The sequence below is a fragment of the Eublepharis macularius genome, chromosome 2 (assembly GCF_028583425.1).
Source record: "Eublepharis macularius isolate TG4126 chromosome 2, MPM_Emac_v1.0, whole genome shotgun sequence".
NCBI lineage: Eukaryota > Metazoa > Chordata > Lepidosauria > Squamata > Eublepharidae > Eublepharis > Eublepharis macularius.
The window spans coordinates 7,485,001-7,505,096 of NC_072791.1; the positions used below are offsets into that span (position 1 = coordinate 7,485,001).

General features: G+C 48.1%; 1 protein-coding gene across 1 annotated transcript in view; it reads right to left on the minus strand.

Annotated features, from left to right (window-relative positions):
• Positions 1-14,721, minus strand: part of LOC129324583 (dynein light chain 1, cytoplasmic-like) — a 146,670-nt gene extending 131,949 nt beyond the window's left edge. Inside the window, exon 1 of the mRNA XM_054971909.1 lies at positions 14,576-14,721. Coding sequence (XP_054827884.1) covers positions 14,576-14,721 — 146 coding nt within the window. The remainder of the gene's footprint in view (positions 1-14,575) is intronic.
• Between the last annotated feature and the right edge of the window lie 5,375 nt (positions 14,722-20,096).

Genomic DNA, 20,096 nt, shown 5'->3' on the forward strand with positions numbered 1-20,096 from the left:
AACGTTTATACTCTGCAAACAAACATGTTCAAACAAGTTCAAAAACAGTGAAAAGCACGGAGGGCTTTTAAAAGCATCATCTGAAAAAAGAAAAAGACGCCCCCCCCCAATAAAATAACAGACGAGCGGTACGTTTGCTGGCTCTTAAGCAAAACCACACCGACCGAGGTAGTACCGAATGTCAATTTCATGCGAAACCACACCGACCGAAGTAGTACCGAACGTCAATTTCATGCGAAACCACACCGACCGAAGTAGTACCGAATGTCAATTTCATGCGACTTCTGTCTACGGGGATGTCATCCGCGCAGCTGCACCTGAGTTTTCCGACAGCTAAAGACAGTTTGAGAGAGGCTGTTTGTAATGAAATAGGGCATAAGGAATGGGGATATTTAGATCAAATTTTAATGGCCTTAAAGGCCTGGGTTTATTCCTCGAGTCTAGGCTGGGGAATGCTGGATTTCCACAAGTCATCCCAGCAGTGATGGTGAGTCGCTGGGTTCTAAATGTGGGCAACGCATGTTGGATCCTTCCTTTGAAGTATCCTGTGTGGATATCCAGCTCACACAAGCGGATGGCGCCATACTTTTGTCACAGCACAACTTAAAGCCTTTTAAAGCCCACATGGGCACTGAGGGGGAAGGGGAGTATTTCTGCCTGAAAAGTAGTTTGAAATTACAGGCCAGTGCTTGCACAAAAGCATAACTGATGCAGGGGAAAAGGAAGGGGAGGGTCCATCAAAACTTCCTTACCCGGGTGTCCAGGGGAACGGAGACAGTTTCCAAGGGATGGCCCCAGATCAAGCAGGAAGGCCACCTTCTGCTCAGCTTGAGAGATTTTGTTGTTTGCTCCATCACTGTTATTCAGGCTCAGGCTCCATCCTTAGTCACAAATAGCCTTACCAGGCCTCCCACTATGGCAGGAGGTCTCCATCGATTGTCTCTGTTGTCCACCACTGCTCAGATTGAGAGAAAAATAAAAAACTGTAGGACTCTGCACCAATATGTCACTTCTGGGCACAACCCGGAAGTAACAATGGGTAGCTCTAGGAATCTCAAGAAACCCTTATGGTAAAACTTTATGGTTTTACCATAGAGTTTCCGGAGATTCCTAGTGCTACCCATTGTACACTTCCAGGTTGTACCCAGAAGTGATGTAGTGATGTTGGCAGTGTTGCTGATGTCACTCACCTTCCATGCACCACACAAAGTGCAGCCGGGATCTGCCCCCACCTGAATCCAGTCTCCTGTTCTAGTCTCCACCCAGTCCCATCAGACTCCACCCCTGATCCCTGAGGCCACACCTCTTCATTCCTTGGCTCTGCCTCCTGAGCTCCAATGTCTAAGCCGCCCCCCTCCCCACTTTAATCACAATTCAGATTTGTAAGCAGCCAAAAAATGTAAACGTAGACAAGACCTGGTATTAAAGTTTAAAAAGGGGGAAAAAATGGCTCTGGGAATTAAAACACCATTAACTCTGCTATAAAAACAGAACATGGGCGTGCTTCTTTCATCCCAAATGCAGTTTACAAACTCTATCTTATCACCGGGAGAATGTTTATTCTCTTGCGCTGTAAGTGCATTCCAAAAGAGCAACAGTAGCTAATGAAATTAAGTAGGAGGCTTGGCAAAATGTTTTTTTTCCCCCATCAAAAAGAAAAATAAAGTTTGTCTTGGCGACGATTCACAGAGGAAAATCATTGCTTCGGAGTCAGCTACTCTCTGTGGAGTTGAAAGCCATTTTCAGTGATTCGAGAATACGTGGAGGCAACCTCCGCGCGCACAATACAAGCAATCGCTTATCTTGGGTTAGTCTGTCTGCTAATTAATGCCTCCGCCATCTCATTGTTTGTCTTCACGAATTCGGATGCTAGTACCCCTTACTAGGATTGCCCAGTCCCCTTACCCTCCGGGTGGGAGGTGGGAGACCTGCCACTCAACTTTTTAGATGCTTTCGCGTGCCTGCTTTGCGTGCCTGCTCCCAGGCTGCACGATGACGTAACTTCCAGAAAGTAATGTCATCACGCAAGCCTCATGCTGCCCCTGAGAGTTGGCCTGCGGCAGAGTGTGGGAATGTTTCCAAGGTGGCACGAAGGGCGTTGGAGTGCTGCTGCACTTTGCAGCAGGATGATTTGGGACCCAAACGGGCCCAAATTGATCCACTGTGGAGCACAGGAGCGCACTGCACTGCCCTGGGAGGCACATCACCTCACCTTTTCCCCCACTGGCCAGGTAAGTGGGGGTGGGGAGTGAAGGCTGGAAGTGAGGGATCTCCCGCCCCCAGTGGGGGACTGACAACCCTAGCCCCTGCTTTGGTGTAGTGGTTAAGAGCACGGGACTGTAATCTGGAGAGCTGGGTTTGATTCCCTACTCCTTCCCTTGAAGCCAGCTGGGTGACCTTGGGACAGTCACAGCTCTCTCAGAGCTCTCTCAGCCCCATCCACCTCACAGGGTGATTGTTGTGGGGATAATAATAACATACTTTGTAAACCGCTCTGAGTGGGCATTAAGTTGTCCTGAAGGGTGGTATATAAATTGAATGTTGTTGTTTTTGTTGTTGTTGTTATTACTGGGACTTTCAGAAGGATTGCCAACCTCGATTTGGGGGTGAAGCCTGGGGTGTAGTGTTTGGGGAGGGGAAAGACCTCAGCTGGGTATAATGCCGTAGAATCCTCCCTCCGGAACAGCCCTTTTCTCCAGGAGGATTGATCTCTGTTGTCTGGAGATCAGATACTACTACTACTACTACTACTACTACTACTACTACTACTACTACTACTACTACTACTACTACTACTACTAATAACCACTGCACTTATATACTGCTCTTCTAAACAGATTAGTGCCTCACCCAGCATGGTGAACAAGTTCGTGTTATTATTGTCCCCACAATGCAGCTGGGGAGCTGGGGCTGAGAGGAGTGGCTTACCAAAGGCCACCTACTGAGCTCAGGGCAGTACTGGGATTCGAACCAGCAGAGTGCTGATTCTCAGCCGAACCACTTAACCACTGTCCTACAGCAGCCCTGTTGAGTCTCAGTGTTGGGACCAAGGGGCACTGTGACACAGTGGTTCAATAGGTCTGGGAGTTTTGTCTCTGAAGGTGGTGCCTGGGATTTCCGCTCTGCCCCTAGACTGTTGCTCTGTGGGGTTCTGCAAGGTTCAGTGTCACCCCCTTGCTATTTAATATCTACATGAAGCCACTGAGAGAGTTATCAGGAAGTCTGGGCTGTGGGTCATCATATGCAAATGTTCTGTTGATGTTCTGAACTGGTGCTTGCCTTGGAGTTGGTAATGGGCTCGGCGAGGGACAACAAGCAGAAATGGAATCCGGACAAGACAGAGGTTCTCTGGGTTAGTAGGAAGGCAGACCAGGAACTTGAGATCAACCCTGCCTTGGACAGGATTATACTTCCATTGAAAAACCAAGTTCACAGTTTGGGAGTACTGCTCGGCACAACAGTCTGAAAACCAGTGGTTTGGAGAGCTTTTGTCCAGCGGTGAAGAGCTTTTGTCCAGTTTCAGTTGCTTCTGTGACCCAGCTCAATCAGATCTAGTCACAATGGCCCATGCCTTAGTTACATCTAGACTGGACTACTGCAATGGGCTGTACTAGGGGCTACCCTTGAAGAGTGTTTGGAAGCTGCAGCTAGTGCAGATTGCAAAATGCTGCAGCTAAACTGCTGGTCAAAGTGAGCCATCGAGAGCATGGGACCCTGATATTACAGCAATTACACTGGCTACCAATCTGCTCCTGAGCACAATGCAAGGTGTTGGGTCTGGCCTTTAAAGTCCAACATGGCTTGGGACTGGGGTATCTGAAGGGCCGTCTTCTCCATTATGTTCCTGCCCCAGAATTAAGAGCTCAGGAAGAGATCCTACTGACTGTCCTATCAGCTAAAAAAACTCACCTTGGAGGTACATGAGAGAAGAACTTTTCGGTGGCAGTCTTATGATTATGGGACAGCATTCCCAGGGAGATGCGCTTGGACCTCTCAGTGCTGATCTTCAGGAGACCGCTGAAGTCATTTTTATTTAGAACTGCTTTTAATTGCTTTTATTTTTTTTAATTGCTTTTATTTAGAACTGCTTTTAATTATTCATTTTATTTATATTGTAAGCACTAGGGTGTGCAAGCCAAAAATTTTCGGCTATAGCCGAAAGTAGAAAGCCGAAAGAAGATTCTCTATCGTTAAAGCCGAAAGCCGAAACAAGAATCTCTTTCGGCTTTCAGCTTTCGGGATTCTTTCGGCATTATTTCGGCATTCTTTCGGCTTTTTTCTATGGGAAAATGCCTCCGTCTTCCAGGACGCCTGGAGGAGGCATTTTCCCACCGAATACGCCCAAAATTGGTGGGGACCTTCCTCTAACCCTTCTCTAACAACCACCCAAGTTTCAGACAGGTTGAACTTTGGGGGGCCATGTTATGGCCCCCCAAAGCAGGTCCCCCCATCCTCCCATAAGAAAGCGAAGGAGCAGCATATTGTTAGCATGCTGCTGCTCATCTTTCTTCATTATTTCCTATGGGGAAAAAATGAAGAGGCAGGCTTCCTTTGCCAGGGGTGGCATTTTGCATGCAAAATGCCCCCTTACCCTCAGGGGCCCTTCTCCCACCCCTCCTCCCACCCCCCACCAAGGCTCAGCCTGCTCCCACTTGGGGGGGGGCTTTTCATGGCCTCCCCAAGTAGGTGCTCTGCTCTCATCTCTACCACTGACAGCTGGGGGAGGCTTGTGTTGCCAGGGGTGGCATTTTGCATGCAAAATGCCCCCCAACCCTCTGGGGCCCTTCTCCCACCCTTCCTCCCACCCCCCACCAAGGCTCAGACTGCTCCCACTGGGGGGGGGCATTTCATGGCCTCCCCAAGTAGGTCCTCTCAGCCCCTAAAGTCCACCCCTTACAGCCCCACACAAACCCAATTCCCCCCCAGCTGCCACACACAGACCCAAATCCCCACATTAGCCCCTCACAGACCCAAATCCACCCCCACCTGCCCCACACCCATAACCCCAGGAACAGGCTGGCAAAGGCCAGCCCTCTCCCTTTGTTCCCTATGCTGGGAACTTCTAAACTCTCTTTCCCTGGGCAATTCTGCACAGCCCAGGGGTGCCACAATGGTGGGCACACTTCTGAGTGCCAGCTGGTCCCTGTGAAAGAGCACCTGAACCACAGACACCCTCCCTCAAATTCCCCCACCACCTACAGAGATGGCTGGCACAACACCAAAGGGCATGGCAGCACTATCTTACACAAAAATAACACAACTCACTTAACATCAGAGAATCACAAAAGCACAATTCCTGTCAAAAACACTTTATTTCTTGAACAGCTTTAGGCTACACAGCAGGGGGGGGACACCAAAGGGCATGGAAGCAGTATCTTACACAAAAATAACACAACTCACTTCACATTAAAGAATCACCCCAAAAAATTGCTGTCAAAAGCACTTTATTTCTGTAACTGCTTTAGGTTACACAGTAGGAAGGCACCACAGAGCAGGAAAGCAGTGTACTACACAAAAATAACACAACTCACTTCACATCAGAGAATCACACAAACACAATTGCTGTCAAAAACGGTGAAGTGGGTTGTATTATTTTTTGTAGTACATTGCTATCATGCCCTGTTGTGCCCTCCTACTGTGTAACCTAAAGCTGTTCAAGAAATAAAGTGTTTTTGCCAGGAATTGTGTTTTTGTGATTCTCTGATGTTAAGCGAGTTGTGTTATTTTTGTGTAAGATAGTGCTGCCATGCCCTTTGGTGTTCCCCCCTGCTGTGTAACCTAAAGCTGTTCAAGAAATAAAGTGTTTTTGACAGGAATTGTGCTTTGTGATTCTCTGATGTTAAGTGAGTTGTGTTATTTTTGTGTAAGATAGTGCTGCCATGCCCTTTGGTGTTCCCCCCTGCTGTGTAACCTAAAGCTGTTCAAGAAATAAAGTGTTTTTGACAGGAATCATGCTTTGTGATTCTCTGATGTTAAGTGAGTTGTGTTATTTTTCTGTGTGGGGGACTGCTGGTGTAATGTGTCATAATGCTTTGCCTACTTGGACTTTGGAAGGGAGAAAATAATTTTTTTTAAACTTTATTTTGTGTTGTTCTTGTTTTATTCTTTGTTGTGCAGTTGGTTCCCATCATAGGGAACAATGGGGCTGGCTGGCCAGCCATCTCTGTAGGTGGTGGGGGAATTTGAGGGAGGGTGTCTGTGGTTCAGGTGCTCTTTCACAGGGACCAGCTGGCACTCAGAAGTGTGCCCACCATTGTGGCACCCCTGGGCTGTGCAGAATTGCCCAGGGAAAGAGAGTTTAGAAGTTCCCAGCATAGGGAACAAAGGGAGAGGGCTGGCCTTTGCCAGCCTGTTCCTGGGGTTATGGGTGTGGGGCAGGTGGGGGTGGATTTGGGTCTGTGAGGGGCTAATGTGGGGATTTGGGTCTGTGTGTGGCAGCTGGGGGGGAATTGGGTTTGTGTGGGGCTGTAAGGGGTGGACTTTAGGGGCTGAGAGGACCTACTTGGGGAGGCCATGAAATGCCCCCCCCCAAGTGGGAGCAGTCTGAGCCTTGGTGGGGGGTGGGAGGAAGGGTGGGAGAAGGGCCCCAGAGGGCTGGGGGGCATTTTGCATGCAAAATGCCACCCCTGGCAACACAAGCCTTCCTCAGCTGTCAGTGGTAGAGATGAGAGCAGAGCACCTACTTGGGGAGGCCATGAAAAGCCCCCCCCCAAGTGGGAGCAGGCTGAGCCTTGGTGGGGGGTGGGAGGAGGGGTGGGAGAAGGGCCCCTGAGGGCTTGGGGGCATTTTGCATGCAAAATGCCACCCCTGGCAACACAAGCCTCCCCCAGCTGTCAGTGGTAGAGATTAGAGCACCTACTTGGGGAGGCCATCAAATGGCCCCCCCAAGTGGGAGCAGGCTGAGCCTTGGTGGGGGGTGGGAGGAGGGGTGGGAGAAGGGCCCCAGAGGGCTGGGGGGCATTTTGCATGCAAAATGCCACCCCTGGCAAGACAAGCCTCTCCCAGCTATCAGTGGTAGAGATGAGAGCAGAGCACCTACTTGGGGAGGCCATGAAATGCCCCCCCAAGTGGGAGCAGGCTGAGCCTTGGTGGGGGGTGGGAGGAGGGGTGGGAGAAGGGCCCCAGAGGGTTGGGGGGCATTTTGCATGCAAAATGCCACCCCTGGCAACACAAGCCTCCCCCAGCTGTCAGTGGTAGAGATTAGAGCACCTACTTGGGGAGGCCATCAAATGGCCCCCCCAAGTGGGAGCAGGCTGAGCCTTGGTGGGGGGTGGGAGGAGGGGTGGGAGAAGGGCCCCTGAGGGTGAGGGGGCATTTTGCATGCAAAATGCCACCCCTGGCAAAGGAAGCCTGCCTCTTCATTTTTTCCCCATAGGAAATAATGAAGAAGATGAGTAGCAGCATGCTAACAATATGCTGCTCCTTCGCTTTCTTATGGGAGGATGGGGGGACCTGCTTTGGGGGGCCATAACATGGCCCCCCAAAGTTCAACCTGTCTGAAACTTGGGTGGTTGTTAGAGAAGGGTTAGAGGAAGGTCCCCACCAATTTTGGGCTTATTCGGTGGGAAAATGCCTCCCCCAGACGTCCGGGAAGACGGAGGCATTTTCCCATTGAAAAGCCGAAAGAAAGCCGAAAGAATCCCGAAACGTTTCGGCTTTTTTCTTTCGGCTACCCGAAACGTTTCGGCATTCCCCGAAACGTTTCGGCATTCCCCGAAAGAAGCCGAAACACTTTTGTTTCGGCATTCTTTCGGCATTCTGAATGCCGAAACGCACATCCCTAAGCAGCCTTGAGTTCCTGAAGGGTGGAAAGGCGACTAAAATTATTTAAATAAATAAAAAGGCATTGACCATTGCCTGGCGTTGACGGATGTTCCTGTTTTGGAACAGGAAGTGACATCGTGATGCTAAACTTCCTATGGTTTTACCACTGAGATTTTGAAATCAGCATCATGTTGTCACTTCCTGTTTAAGTCATAACATATATAATAATGTAATATCCTTCTACTACAATCGAGCAACCGTCTGTTCATATCACAACCAGAGCCTTTGGAGAAATCACATTATTAGTCAATTGTCACAATGTCCCTTTCAGGTAAGTATCAATCACCTGTTGATTTCAATAATTGACTCTTTGATATGTTTTTCTGTTTTTAGGCAGGATTTCTGCTGACATCCAACGATGGGTGAGTATGCTCCAAGAGGAAAAATCCCCAAATCTCCTGGGCAGTTGGCAGTATGCTCCAGGAGGAAAAATTCCTAAATCTCCTGGGCAGTTGGCAATAGGTACACCAGCTGTTTAGACAGCCCATTTCGCAGTTGCTTTTTCATGCCAAGAATTCTACTGCTCCATTATTCCTGGTCTTTTTATGTGAGGCAGTGGTGATTCTCTATGCCATTTTCTCTGACATCTGACAGGACATCTCAGAAGTCTCAATTCGCCCCCCCCCCCATTCCCAGTGATTCCCAGAGATAAAACTATGGGCCAAGCTACAAGTGACAAATGACACTTGAACGGCAAGTGGATTGAGTGGAGGGCAAGTGAACAGGGAGAAATACACTTGCCGTTCAAGTGTCATTCGTCACTTGTAGCTTGGCCCTTATGTCAAGCATTCACTCACATATGTCATGAAGCTTCTAGTGTGGGATCTTATTGGCTGCATCTCCAAGTTATTTTTTTTATTTTTTCTACCCCAAGGCTGACTGCAAGTTTCTTGTGGGGTGGTGGGCCTTGGGCAAGATCCTCTCAATAGGGCTCTGATATGTAGATGGTTCTTCTTGTCTTTGCCCACCAATATGGCGCCTTCCTCTGGGCTCAGTTCCCTTATTTCACCAAACGGCGGTGGCTGCTCCTTCTCATTCCTCAAGAGCTGCCAATTCTGGGTTGGGAAATTCTTGGAGATTTGGGGGTGGAGCCTGGTGAGGGTGGGGTTTGGAGATGGGAAGAATCTCACTGGGGTACAGTGCCGTAGATCCTGTCCTCCAAAGCTGCCATTTACTCTGGGGAACTCTGCAGCTGTGGGCAGCTGTGTTGGTCTGCAGTGAAAGAACAAGGTTTGGGTCCAGTAGCACCTTAAAGACTGAGTAGATTTACATGGCATGAACTTTCGAGAGGGAGATTTGACTCTCGAATGCTTATACCCTGGAAATCTAGTTGATCTTTAAAGTGCTACTGGACCCAAATCTTTGTGATCAGTTGTAATTCTGGGACAACTCCAGGCCAACTTGGAGGTTGGCAACCCTAACGTGGGCCTTGGCAGGTGCCCCAAATGCTGACCCCTGATGCCAACCTTCCTGCACACCATGCCCAACCAAGAAATAATTAGGAGTGGGTAGATCCAGCAGGGCACATCTTAATTTCCTTTCCACCCTCTTAAAATACGGCTAGTAGAAAAGCCCATTAAACAGCAGATACTTACTGACAGGAAGGAAGCCATCTGGAAGACGACGTCTTTTAATTATCTCAATATCTAATGAACACATCTCGGGCTACAGGCCTCTCTAACGACTTTTGCTGGGGTTGCACAAAAACCTTCTCAAAGGGAGGCAGAACAGCCACGGCCGGGAATCGAACACAAACAGTTTGTGTAGGCACCGAAGTTTCAAGCGCACAAGGACTCTTCAGTCTGCCTTTTGGAGAGATGAGGCCCAAGCATTCCTACTCACTTACTTACTTACTTACTTACTTACTTACTTACTTACTTACTTACTTACTTACTTACTTACTTACTTACTTACTTACTTACTTACTTATTGGATTTGGTGTAGTTGTTAAGAGCGGCAGGACTCTAATCTGAAGAGCCAGGTTTTATTCCCCACTCCTCCGCTTGAAGCCAGGTGGGAGACCTTGGGTCCGTCACAGCTTCTAGCTCTCACAGCCCCACCCACCTCACAGGGTGTTTTGTTGTGGGGATAATAATAACACACTTTGTAAACCTCTCTGAGTGAGTGTTAAGTCATCCTGAAGGGCGGTATATAAATCTAATGTTGTTGTTGTTGTTGTTGTTGTTCTTCTTCTTCTTCTTCTTCTTCTTCTTCTTCAATTTATTGGATTTATATCCTGCTGTTGTATTAGGAGATGATTCCTGTGAAATATTTATACTGAAACATTATTTGACCAAGACTCAAAGATTTCATTGTGACCTTGGTTTTAATAAAGGATTTTTTAAATCATTAAAATATATCAGGAACCCAAAATCTCACGGTTGTATTTGTTGTATCATCGACTTCCTCAGGACAGAGTTTTCTGTGTTGTGTGTAGCATCTCTCTCCCTTAAAGCTCAATAGATCTTGTGACAGATGATTCACTACTAAATTAATAACATGGTACAGCCTTCTCCTATTAAGCATAATCTCAGATTTCATATTCTGGGTCGCTTGTTTGTTCACTCTTTGGTCAAAATCAAAGCCCATTGAAAAGCTTGTATATCACTGATGGTGGTTGTGGGTTTTCCGGGCTGTATTGCTGTGGTCTTGGCATTGTGGTTCCTGACGTTTCGCCAGCAGCTGTGGCTGGCATCTTCAGAGGTGTAGCACCAAAAGACAGAGATCTCTCAGTGTCACAGTGTGGAAAAGATGTTGGCAGGTCATTTGTATCTACTCAGGAGGGGTGGGGTTGAGCTGAGTCATCCTGTAAGAGTTTCCCAGGGTGTGGAATGCTCATGGAGGGAGGCTTCACTGTATCCTGAGGAGGTTCTTTTGCATATGGATTGGTGCTTGATGCTCTTGTATATCACCCTTTCAAAATCACACTTATAAATTTTCATGTCATAGTGAAGGTTCTTCCTTTGACATGTAAGATATTATGCTTTCAAGCAAGAAAATCTCCATATAATCTAAGATGGTGGTAATGGACAAGAGAGCTACCACACCAACATCATAGTAACAACAATTACAACAATATACCATACATACTACAAAATATGCCCTGACCTGGATAGCCCAGGTGAGCCTGATCTCATCAGATTTCAGAAGCTAAGCAGGGTTGGCCTTGGTTCGTAATTGGATGGGAGACCTCCAATGAAGACCAGGGTTGCAGAGGCAGGCAATGGCAAACCGTCTCTGACTGTCTCTTGCCATGAAAACCCCACCAGAAGTTGCCATAAGTCAGTTATGACATGACTGCACTCTCTACCATACTATAAAATATCACTTAAAATCTAGGACCAACATCAGGGTCACCAAATGCCTGGTGTGAAAATGCCCTGTCTTTTTAATATGTTTCATCTGATGGTATTTCGCAGCTGCTGTTGACCTCCATGGTCAAGTTACAAACTATTTTGTCTTGTGTGGTTTGACCCTCAAGAGGCTCAATGGGTGGAGCCTGGAAGCTTCAGGGTGGAGCCAGTTATAGCAGGGGAGGGGTCTGGTGGAAGTTGGAGAGCTCAAAACTTTCCTTCAAAAAGTTCTCCGGAGCAGGATTATTGCCACCTGCCCCTAGCCATGTGTTTTGAAAACATGTTTGCCTTGGCATTCATCGAGACTGAGGGCCAAGCTACACATGACGAAAGACACTTGCCTGGCAAGTGGATTGAGTGGAGGGCAAGTGAACAGGGAGAAATACACTTGCCATTCAAGTGTCATTCGTCATGTGTAGCTTGGCCCTAAAACGGTGAAATTCAGAGTGCAAAGTTATTAAGTAAATGCAATACTTAATATTTTTCTGCTATGAATAAAAGACAACCGCTGATTTACTTGGAGAGCAGCTCAGAAGATGAGAGAAGCAAGCAAGTGACGGAACTTTTCTGCTCTTTACAGACTCTCTAATCTTTTCTGGATTTTGATTTTACATCTCTTGTGATCCTTATTAGCAGAAACAAATTAAATTTTGCCAGAAAAGCTTTTCCGAAGTATTCATTTACCACTCTGACAGCAGCAGGTATATGGATGGCCATGCTGTAAGAAGCCAAGTCAAAGCTATTTGGGACTAAATTATCCCAGCTGTGTCTTTTGGATGGGAGTCAACCATCTTTGCAAACCACATGCATCAAACCATTGGCTAAAACAGCCTTGTAGACAGGGCGTCTCGGATTTCCATTCAGGGTGGCTATATTCTCCGTTTAAAATAGAAATGCAATTCCACTCATCGTATTTATTCAGTCTATTTACAAATAGACATTTTTGCATTGGTGAAAATGTGCACAGGGTTGCCCCAAGTTCAAAAGCATCCCCCCGCCCCACCCCGCCGCAAATCTTGTTCTTCAAATTATTCACTGTGCCAAGAAGAGTGTTTTTCGTCTGCTTCCATTTTCATACCGTCTTGCACACCTTCCTCCCAGTCTATAACAGTCTGCTTCGTATTCTTGACCCTATGGAGTTTGCTTTGCTGGAACACTGTTCACAATATTCATGACTGGGGTGGCCGGCCGTTTTTGGCGGCGTTGACAAGGTGGGCTGGAAATTGAAGTGCTGCCAAATGTTCCTCCATGCTGTACCCGCAGATTGGTTTTTTATTTATTTATTCCACTCAAGTCATGGTCCTCCACATGGTGAACATTAAGACATTTTAAACATTAAAGCAGCATTTGAAATACAAATACCTGAGGGACCGTCTCTCCCCATATGTACCCCAGAGAGCATTAAGATCGTTAAATAAGAACTTACTGATGGTCTCTGGCCCCAGGGAGGCCCGGCTGGCCTCGACCAGGGCCAGGGCCTTTCCAGTCCTGGCCCCAACCTGCTGGAACATTCTGTCGGAGGACACCCGGACCCACCAAGATCTTATATCTTTGCGGCAGGCCTGTAAGACGCAGATGTTTCACCAGACGTATGGTTGAGGCCAGTCCTTGATCAATTTAGAAGCCATTTTAGTGGCCAGTCCTTAGATCATTTTACTGGTCTCCCACCAGGGGGGCAACACAATCATCTGCCTCCCTATATAGACGCAGTCACCAGATTATTATAAACTGTGGCCCCACCACACCTCTTCTGTTCTGCTTTGTTTTATACCGTGACCGGGGAAATTGGAAGGGGTCCGCCATCCAAAATGCAGTTTTGTATGCATTTGTGGTGTTTTCTGGTTTTTAAATGTATTTATATGTTTTAATGCTCATTGAGCATTTTACTGTAACCCACTCTGAGTCCATTCGCAGGGAGGGCAGGCTGGAAATTGAATCAATACAATAATAAAACATAAAAATATTTACAGCAATTACATAACACACAAAACACACAAATAGCCATGCACAAACAATTTATTCAATCATTTGGTTCATCACGATACATCTTATCCTCTGGAACGATCGACAACAAAGTAAAGCTTCCAGTCTCGCGTAACATCGAAAGAATCCACGCAGATGACCTGAGTTATTGACTCAACAGACATCTAACATAGGAATGTCAATATTGTACCTTGCAGCAGCTGGTTTTATTGTTATCTTTAATGTTATTGTCATTTATCTTTAATGTTATCATTGTTTATAAGAAGTTAAAATCAATTTTAATAAATGTTTTAAAATTAAAAACAAAAAACAAAAAACAAATAGCAACAACAACAACAACAACATTTGATTTATACACCACCCTTCAGGATGACTTAACACCCAAGGATGGCCAATAATAAGTGGGGGGATACCAAACAAAATACTCACTGGCAGAAGACAACGATGATGATGATGATGATGATAATAATAACAACAACAACATTCGATTTATATGCCGCCCTTCAGGACAACTTAACACCCACTCAGAGCAGTTTACAAAATATGTTATTATCCCTGCAACAAACACCCTGTGATGTGGGTGGGGCTGAGAGAGCTCTGAGAGAGCTGTGACTGACCCAAGGTCACCCAGCTGGCTTCAAGCGGAGGAGTGGGGAATCAAACCTGGCTCTCCAGATTAGAATCTCACGCTCTTAACACCCACTCAGAGTGGTTTACAGTGTGTTATAATTATCCCCACAACGGTCACCCTGTGAGGTGAGGGGCTGAGAGAGCTCTGAGAGAGCTGTGACTGACCCAAGCTGGCTTCAGACGGAGAAGTGGGGAATCAAACCCGGCTCTCCAGATTAGAGTCCTGCGCTCTTAACCGCTACACCAAACTGGCTCTCCCAGTTTGAGGGAGGGATAGAGGGATGCTGATGAATGTCCTGTGGAGGGAGTTCCAAAGCATTTGTGCCCTTTCTTGGGTCCCCACCCAAGAATCTCAATCAGAGCCTCTGATAGGCCAGGAACCACTAGAACATGTGGCGAAATGGCACGTGCACATTCTCCAGAGGCCCCAATCGGGTTGCCAATTACTCTCCCGTAGGGGGCGGATCTGGCACTTGCTGAGGGGTGGCTGTAGGTGTTCTTCCGTGCCTCACACAGGGGCTGATTTGGGAACTGAAAAGTGTAGCCCTAGTCCCCAATAGCATTCCCAGGTCCCCAGTGAGTCCCCTCGTCCCAGCTCCCACCTCCTCTTACCTGGCTGGTGGGGGGCGGGGGGCGGGAAGGTGCACGGAATGGGCGTGTGCTTCTGCATGCTTCGGAGCCTTCGTCATCATGCCAGGAATGACCTGTCCACGGGGGCCTTCCCTTCCTTGTGCCGTGTCAGGAATGACATCATTCCTGGTGTGGGCAATCATACGGTGGTTTACCTGCTTGCCTGCCAGTAGTTGGCTATGAACAGGAGGTTTGGGGCTGTCCAGAGATCGCCCACCACTGGCAGGCGCCCCAGGAACACACATGGCATGCGCATCCCTGGGGAGCACAACGTCGTCACTTCCTGAAGTGACATCACCATGCTGGCTGTGAGCATGCTCCCCTGCTTTATTAGGGCTAGAATTAGCCCTGCAGGAAGTGCAGAATCATGCTCGGGGCTGGTATGATGATGTCACTTCCTGGAAGTGATGTCATCACACCTCTCTGGACACCTCCGAAGGTAAGTTCCTGTTCTCCACCTCCCACCAGAAGATGATAGGGAATTGGGAACCGTAGAGACAAGGAGGGCTCCACCTCATGGACGCCCCATGACTCACCTTGTCTCCTGGTTTGGGCCCCAGGGATCTTAATCTCCAGAGAGACATCTTTTATTTTTAAGGATCTTCTCTAGCCCCCTCGCAGGTGCTCCTCCAAGTCTCAATCTTCTTCTGATTTCTTCATTGCAGTCTCCTTTTTCTTACCTTGAACAAAGGAGTGAGTATACCAGTGCTGGGGTGAATACGCCAGTACCCCCTGCTTTGGATACTGGGGGATCTGGTAAGCCTAGTCCCCAGGCACCAGCCCAAATCTTCAGGGATTTTCCAACCTGGAGCTGACAACCCTACCCAATTGTGAAAACGTGATTATTTTAGAGAGCCCTCAGGTTTGGCACATGCAGAATGCTAATCATATTTCCCTTGGGTGTCAGGGTCTATTGCTGTGGTTTGGCAGTAGATCATTGCTAGAGGTGGGCACGAACCGGGAAAACATTGGTTTGTGGTGGTTGAAACGTGAACTTAATGAATTTACCCCGGTTCGCGAACAGGTTCACATGGTTTGTGGCTCATCACTTCCAGAGGCTGTAGAATGGCCCCCTTGATAGTCAGAGATGCCAAACTCACAGGGAGTCTTCAGCAAGCTCTCCTCCAGCCACCCTCCAAGTTTGGCGAAGATTGGGTTTCAGATGTCCAAGTTATAGACCCCCAAATGGGTGCCCCTAGGAAAGTTCCATGAGATATAATGGGAGCCCCAAATGCCAATTGACTTGCGTTGGCTCCATTGAAATACATTACTGTTAGCTGCTTTGGAGAACTTTTATGATGGAACCTTGGGATAAAAAAAATTTCAATAAAAAATAGAGTGAGTGTATTTATTTATAGATCCAGAGGAGTTAGCCGTGTTAGTCTGTAGTAGCAAAATCAAAAAGAGTCCAGTAGCACCTTTAAAACTAACCAACTTTATTGTAGCATAAGCTATCGAGAGCCACAGCTCTCTTCGTCAGATGCATGGCACGTGTCCCCTTTGCTTCCTTTACAGGGAAAATGTGCAAAAGCCACCGAGCAAGGCTTTGACGTGGCCAGTTTTACTTCTCTGCTTTTAGCAGTTCTGGATTTATTGAAGGATGAAAGCTTCGAGACGTTCGCTGGCAGCCTTCACAGTGCAGGTGCTGAGATGCGAGCGCTGAACGGGGCAGGGAAGGAATGTGGGTTTTATACAGAAGTCCATCCCAAGATCGGTTTGCCCGGCAAGCGAACATCCGCCAGCACCGACAGATGCATTGTTCAAAGCCTGCAGGACATCACGCAAGGACAAGCAAAACGGCCACCGAGCCTGCCTGGCTGGCTACTAGCTTCTCCTTGAATTTATTTTATTTATGTCATTTATAATCCACCTTTCTCACTGAGACTCAAGGTGGATTACACAATACAATCCGTATCAAATACATTTCCGTACAGTATCAAGGACATTTCCACAAACAATGCCATAGGGTAAATAGATACTATGTTAAAAGACATAGTATTAGCAAGAATCCAATACAGTGTAGAAAAAACACTGCAACAGAACATAATTCTAGGACTGACATTAGACAACGTGGAGCACTGGTGGTACGTAGGAGTACATATTTAAAGCAGCAGATAATATGTAAGGCAATATAGTGATGAAGTCTACAGTCCCCAACTCATTAGCAAAGCATCTGAGACCCCATCCCTACAATACAGCCCTCCCATATGAGTAAAAAGCCTTTTTGAATAGTTTGGTTTTGCATTGTTTGCGGAAACCCAGGAGAGTGGGGGCCCTTCTGACTTTCTCAGGCAGGTCATTCCACAGGATAGGGGCCACCACAGAAGCTTTCTAAATCTCTGTTATGGGCACTCTGAAGGGGGGAAAAAGAAACAGATGGGCATTCAGCGAGGAGAGGAAATTCTGGGAGGGGAATTTGAAGGGGAAAGGAAAACTTCCTAGTGCAAAGTCCAGTGGCTACCCTTAAGGAAAAGCCTTCTGGTAGGAATTTGGAGCAAGCATATATGATTGCATATTTTGTGATGGCTTGGAGGGAAAAAGTAGAGCGTGGTGTTGATAGAGCCAGTATGGTGCAGTGGTTAAAGTAATGGTTTAGAATTGGAGAACTAGAGTCCAAAGCTGCTGTAGCATAGTAGGGAAGTGGTTGGGATGTGAATCCACACTCTGCTAGCTCACAGAATCACAGGGAAGGGGCCATAGAGACCTTTTAGTCCAACCCTCTGTCCAATGCAGGATGAGCCTAAAGCATCCCTGACCAATATTCATCCAGCCTCTTCTTGAAAACTTCCAGAGAAGGGGAGCTCACCACCTCCCCAGGCAGCTGATTCCACCTTTGAACTACTCTGACTGTGAAAAAGTTTTTCCTAATATCCAGCCGGTACCTTTCTGCATGTAATTTAAGTCCGTTGCTTTGAGTCCTGTCCTCTCTGCCAACTGGAACAGCTCCTTGCCCTCCTCCAAATGACAGCCTTTCAAATATTTAGAGAGGGCAATCATGTCCCCCCTCAATCTCCTTTTCTTAAAACTGAACATTCCCAAGGCCCTCAGCCTTTCCTCGTAGGGCTCAGTCTCCAGACCCCCAATCATTCTCGTCGCTCTCCTCTGCACCCTCTCGATTTTGTCCACATCCTTTTTGAAGTGAGGCCTCCAGAACTGCACACAGTACTCCAGGTGTGGCCTGACCAAGGCAGTATAGAGAGGGGCTATGACCTCCTGCGATTTCGACGCTATGGCCCCTTTGATACAACCCAAGACTGAGTTTGCCTTTTTTGCCACCGCATCACACTGACTGCTCATATTTAGTTTACAGTCCACTCTTACCCCAAGATCCCTTTCACATATACTACTGCCCAGAAGTGCATCCCCCATCCAGTATTTGTGCTTCACATTTTTGTGGCACAGATGTAATACTGCGCACTTATTGAAGTGCATCCTGTTCACAACCACCCACTTCTCCAGAGTATTTAGGTCTTGTTCAATTTTAATTCTATCTTTTTGGGTGTTTGCTACTCCTCCCAATTTGGTACCATCAGCAAATTTAATGAGCAGCCCTTCCACTCCTTCATCCAGATCATTGATAAAAATATTGAAACGTACCAGGCCCGAAACATCCCTGTGGCATCCCATTGGACACCTCCCTCCAATCTGATGAAACGCCATTGACCACCACTGTTTGGGTGCGGTCAACTCTCACTACTACCATGAGCTCAGTAGGTGGCCTTGGGTCAGCCGCTCCTCTCAGCCCAGCTCCCCAGCTGTATTGTGGGAATAATAATACATTATGAGAGCTGCTGCTGTATAGACATGGGCACAAACGCGAAAAAACTCGAACACGCTGTTCATGGTTTGTTACCATCCACGAAAAACGAACAACGAACTTTGACAAAAACGATGCTGTCACAAACATGTTAGTTGTTCATTGTTCATGGGGTCCTGCCGCCCCCCACCCCACCCCAACCACCCCACTTAGCCTCCCTCCCCTCTAATCCACTTACCTGGTCCTTTAAAAATTTCTTTAAAGTATCCGCTGGCAGGTGGCAGGGGGGAATTTCCCCCTGCCACCTGCCAGCTGATAGTTTCAAGGGCCCTTTCCTACCATTTGCAAGTGGCAGGGCCCTTTAAACACCCCCATCCCCCACCCCCCTGCCCCACCCCAGCGCTGCCAGGGTCTTCTGCCTGGTTTGAGTGGGGCGGGGAGATTCTCCCTATCCCTCTTGCACTGGGCAGAGCCAGCACTGCAGGGCTGCTTCTGCCTGGTGCCAGCGGGGCGGGGACATTCTCCTCGTCCCAATCTCACACGGCAGAGTCGGCGCCGCTGGGCTGCTTCTGCCCCATTTGAGCAGGGCGAGGAGATTCTCCCCGTCCTGCTCTCACCCAGCAGAGCCGGCACTATGGGGCTGCATCTGCCATGTGTGAGTGGTGTGGGAAGATTCTCCCCATACCACTCACATCCAGCAGAGCTGGCGCCACGGGGCTGCTTCTGCCCCTTGAGAGCGGTGCAGAGAGATCCTCCCCGCACCGCTCACACTCAGCAGAGCTTGTGCCGTAGGGCTGCTTCTGCCCCATGCGAGCAGTGCGGGGAGATTCTCCCCATCCCGCTCGCACCCGGCAGAGCCGGCACCCTGTTATATGAGCTGCTGTAACATAGAGATTAAGTGGTTGGGCAGGTTGGAATTCCATTCCTGCCATGAGTTCAGCAGGTGGCCTTAGGTGAACCACTCCTCTGAGCTGTATTGTGGGGATAATGGTAACACTGACTTTTCAGGCATATGCTGCTGTAGATCGTGGTTAAGTGGTTGGGTTGCAAATCAGCACTCTGCTGGTTCAACTTCCACTACGGCCATGAACTTTGCAGGTGGTCTTTGGGAAGACACCCCTCTCCGCCCAGCTCCCCAACGGTATTGTGAGGATAATAGTAACACTGAGTTTGTTCACCGCTCTGAGTGGGGCACTGATCTGCCTAGAAGAGCCGTATATAAGTGCAGTTGTTGTTGTTGTTGTTGTTACTCTTCAGCTGTATAACTCATTGGGTGACCATGACCCAATCACGCTTTGTCACATGGCAGTTGTGTAGCAAAAACACTAAAGGGGAAACATACACGCCAACCTGATCTTCTTGAAGGAATGATGGAATGAAGATGGATAGCCAGAAAGATCCTCCCCGATTGACTTGATTTTGGTATTGTGTTGCATTACAGGGGGGAAAACCTGGGAACAGGAAGTAGAGGCACATTAGCCCTTGAGTGCACTGATTGTGCTAGTAGCCTGGAGTAAGGTGATGCTGGCAGATGTTCAAGGGCCTATTGGCCCATATCTGGTCAGTGGTGGCAACACATGCAGAGTTATCGAGTGATTCTATACCTGTTGTTGTCTCTCCTGGCCCTTTTTACTTCCCAATCCACTGCTGGGCTGTTTAGGATTGCCAGTTCCCCCACTCCCACCCTTCAGCCCCGCTCCTGCTTATCTGGCTGACCGGGGGAGGGGGGATGAACGCACCTCCCGGGGCACGCTCCCGGGAGGTGCGGTGTGCTCCCATGTGCCGCAGAGGCCCAATTCAAGCTGGATTTGGGCTGAATTGGGCCAGATTTGGGCTGAGTCAGGCCCAAATCGGGCCACTGCAGAGCACAGGAGTGCTCCTGTGCTCCACAACAGCCAGATTCGGGCAGGACTCGGGCC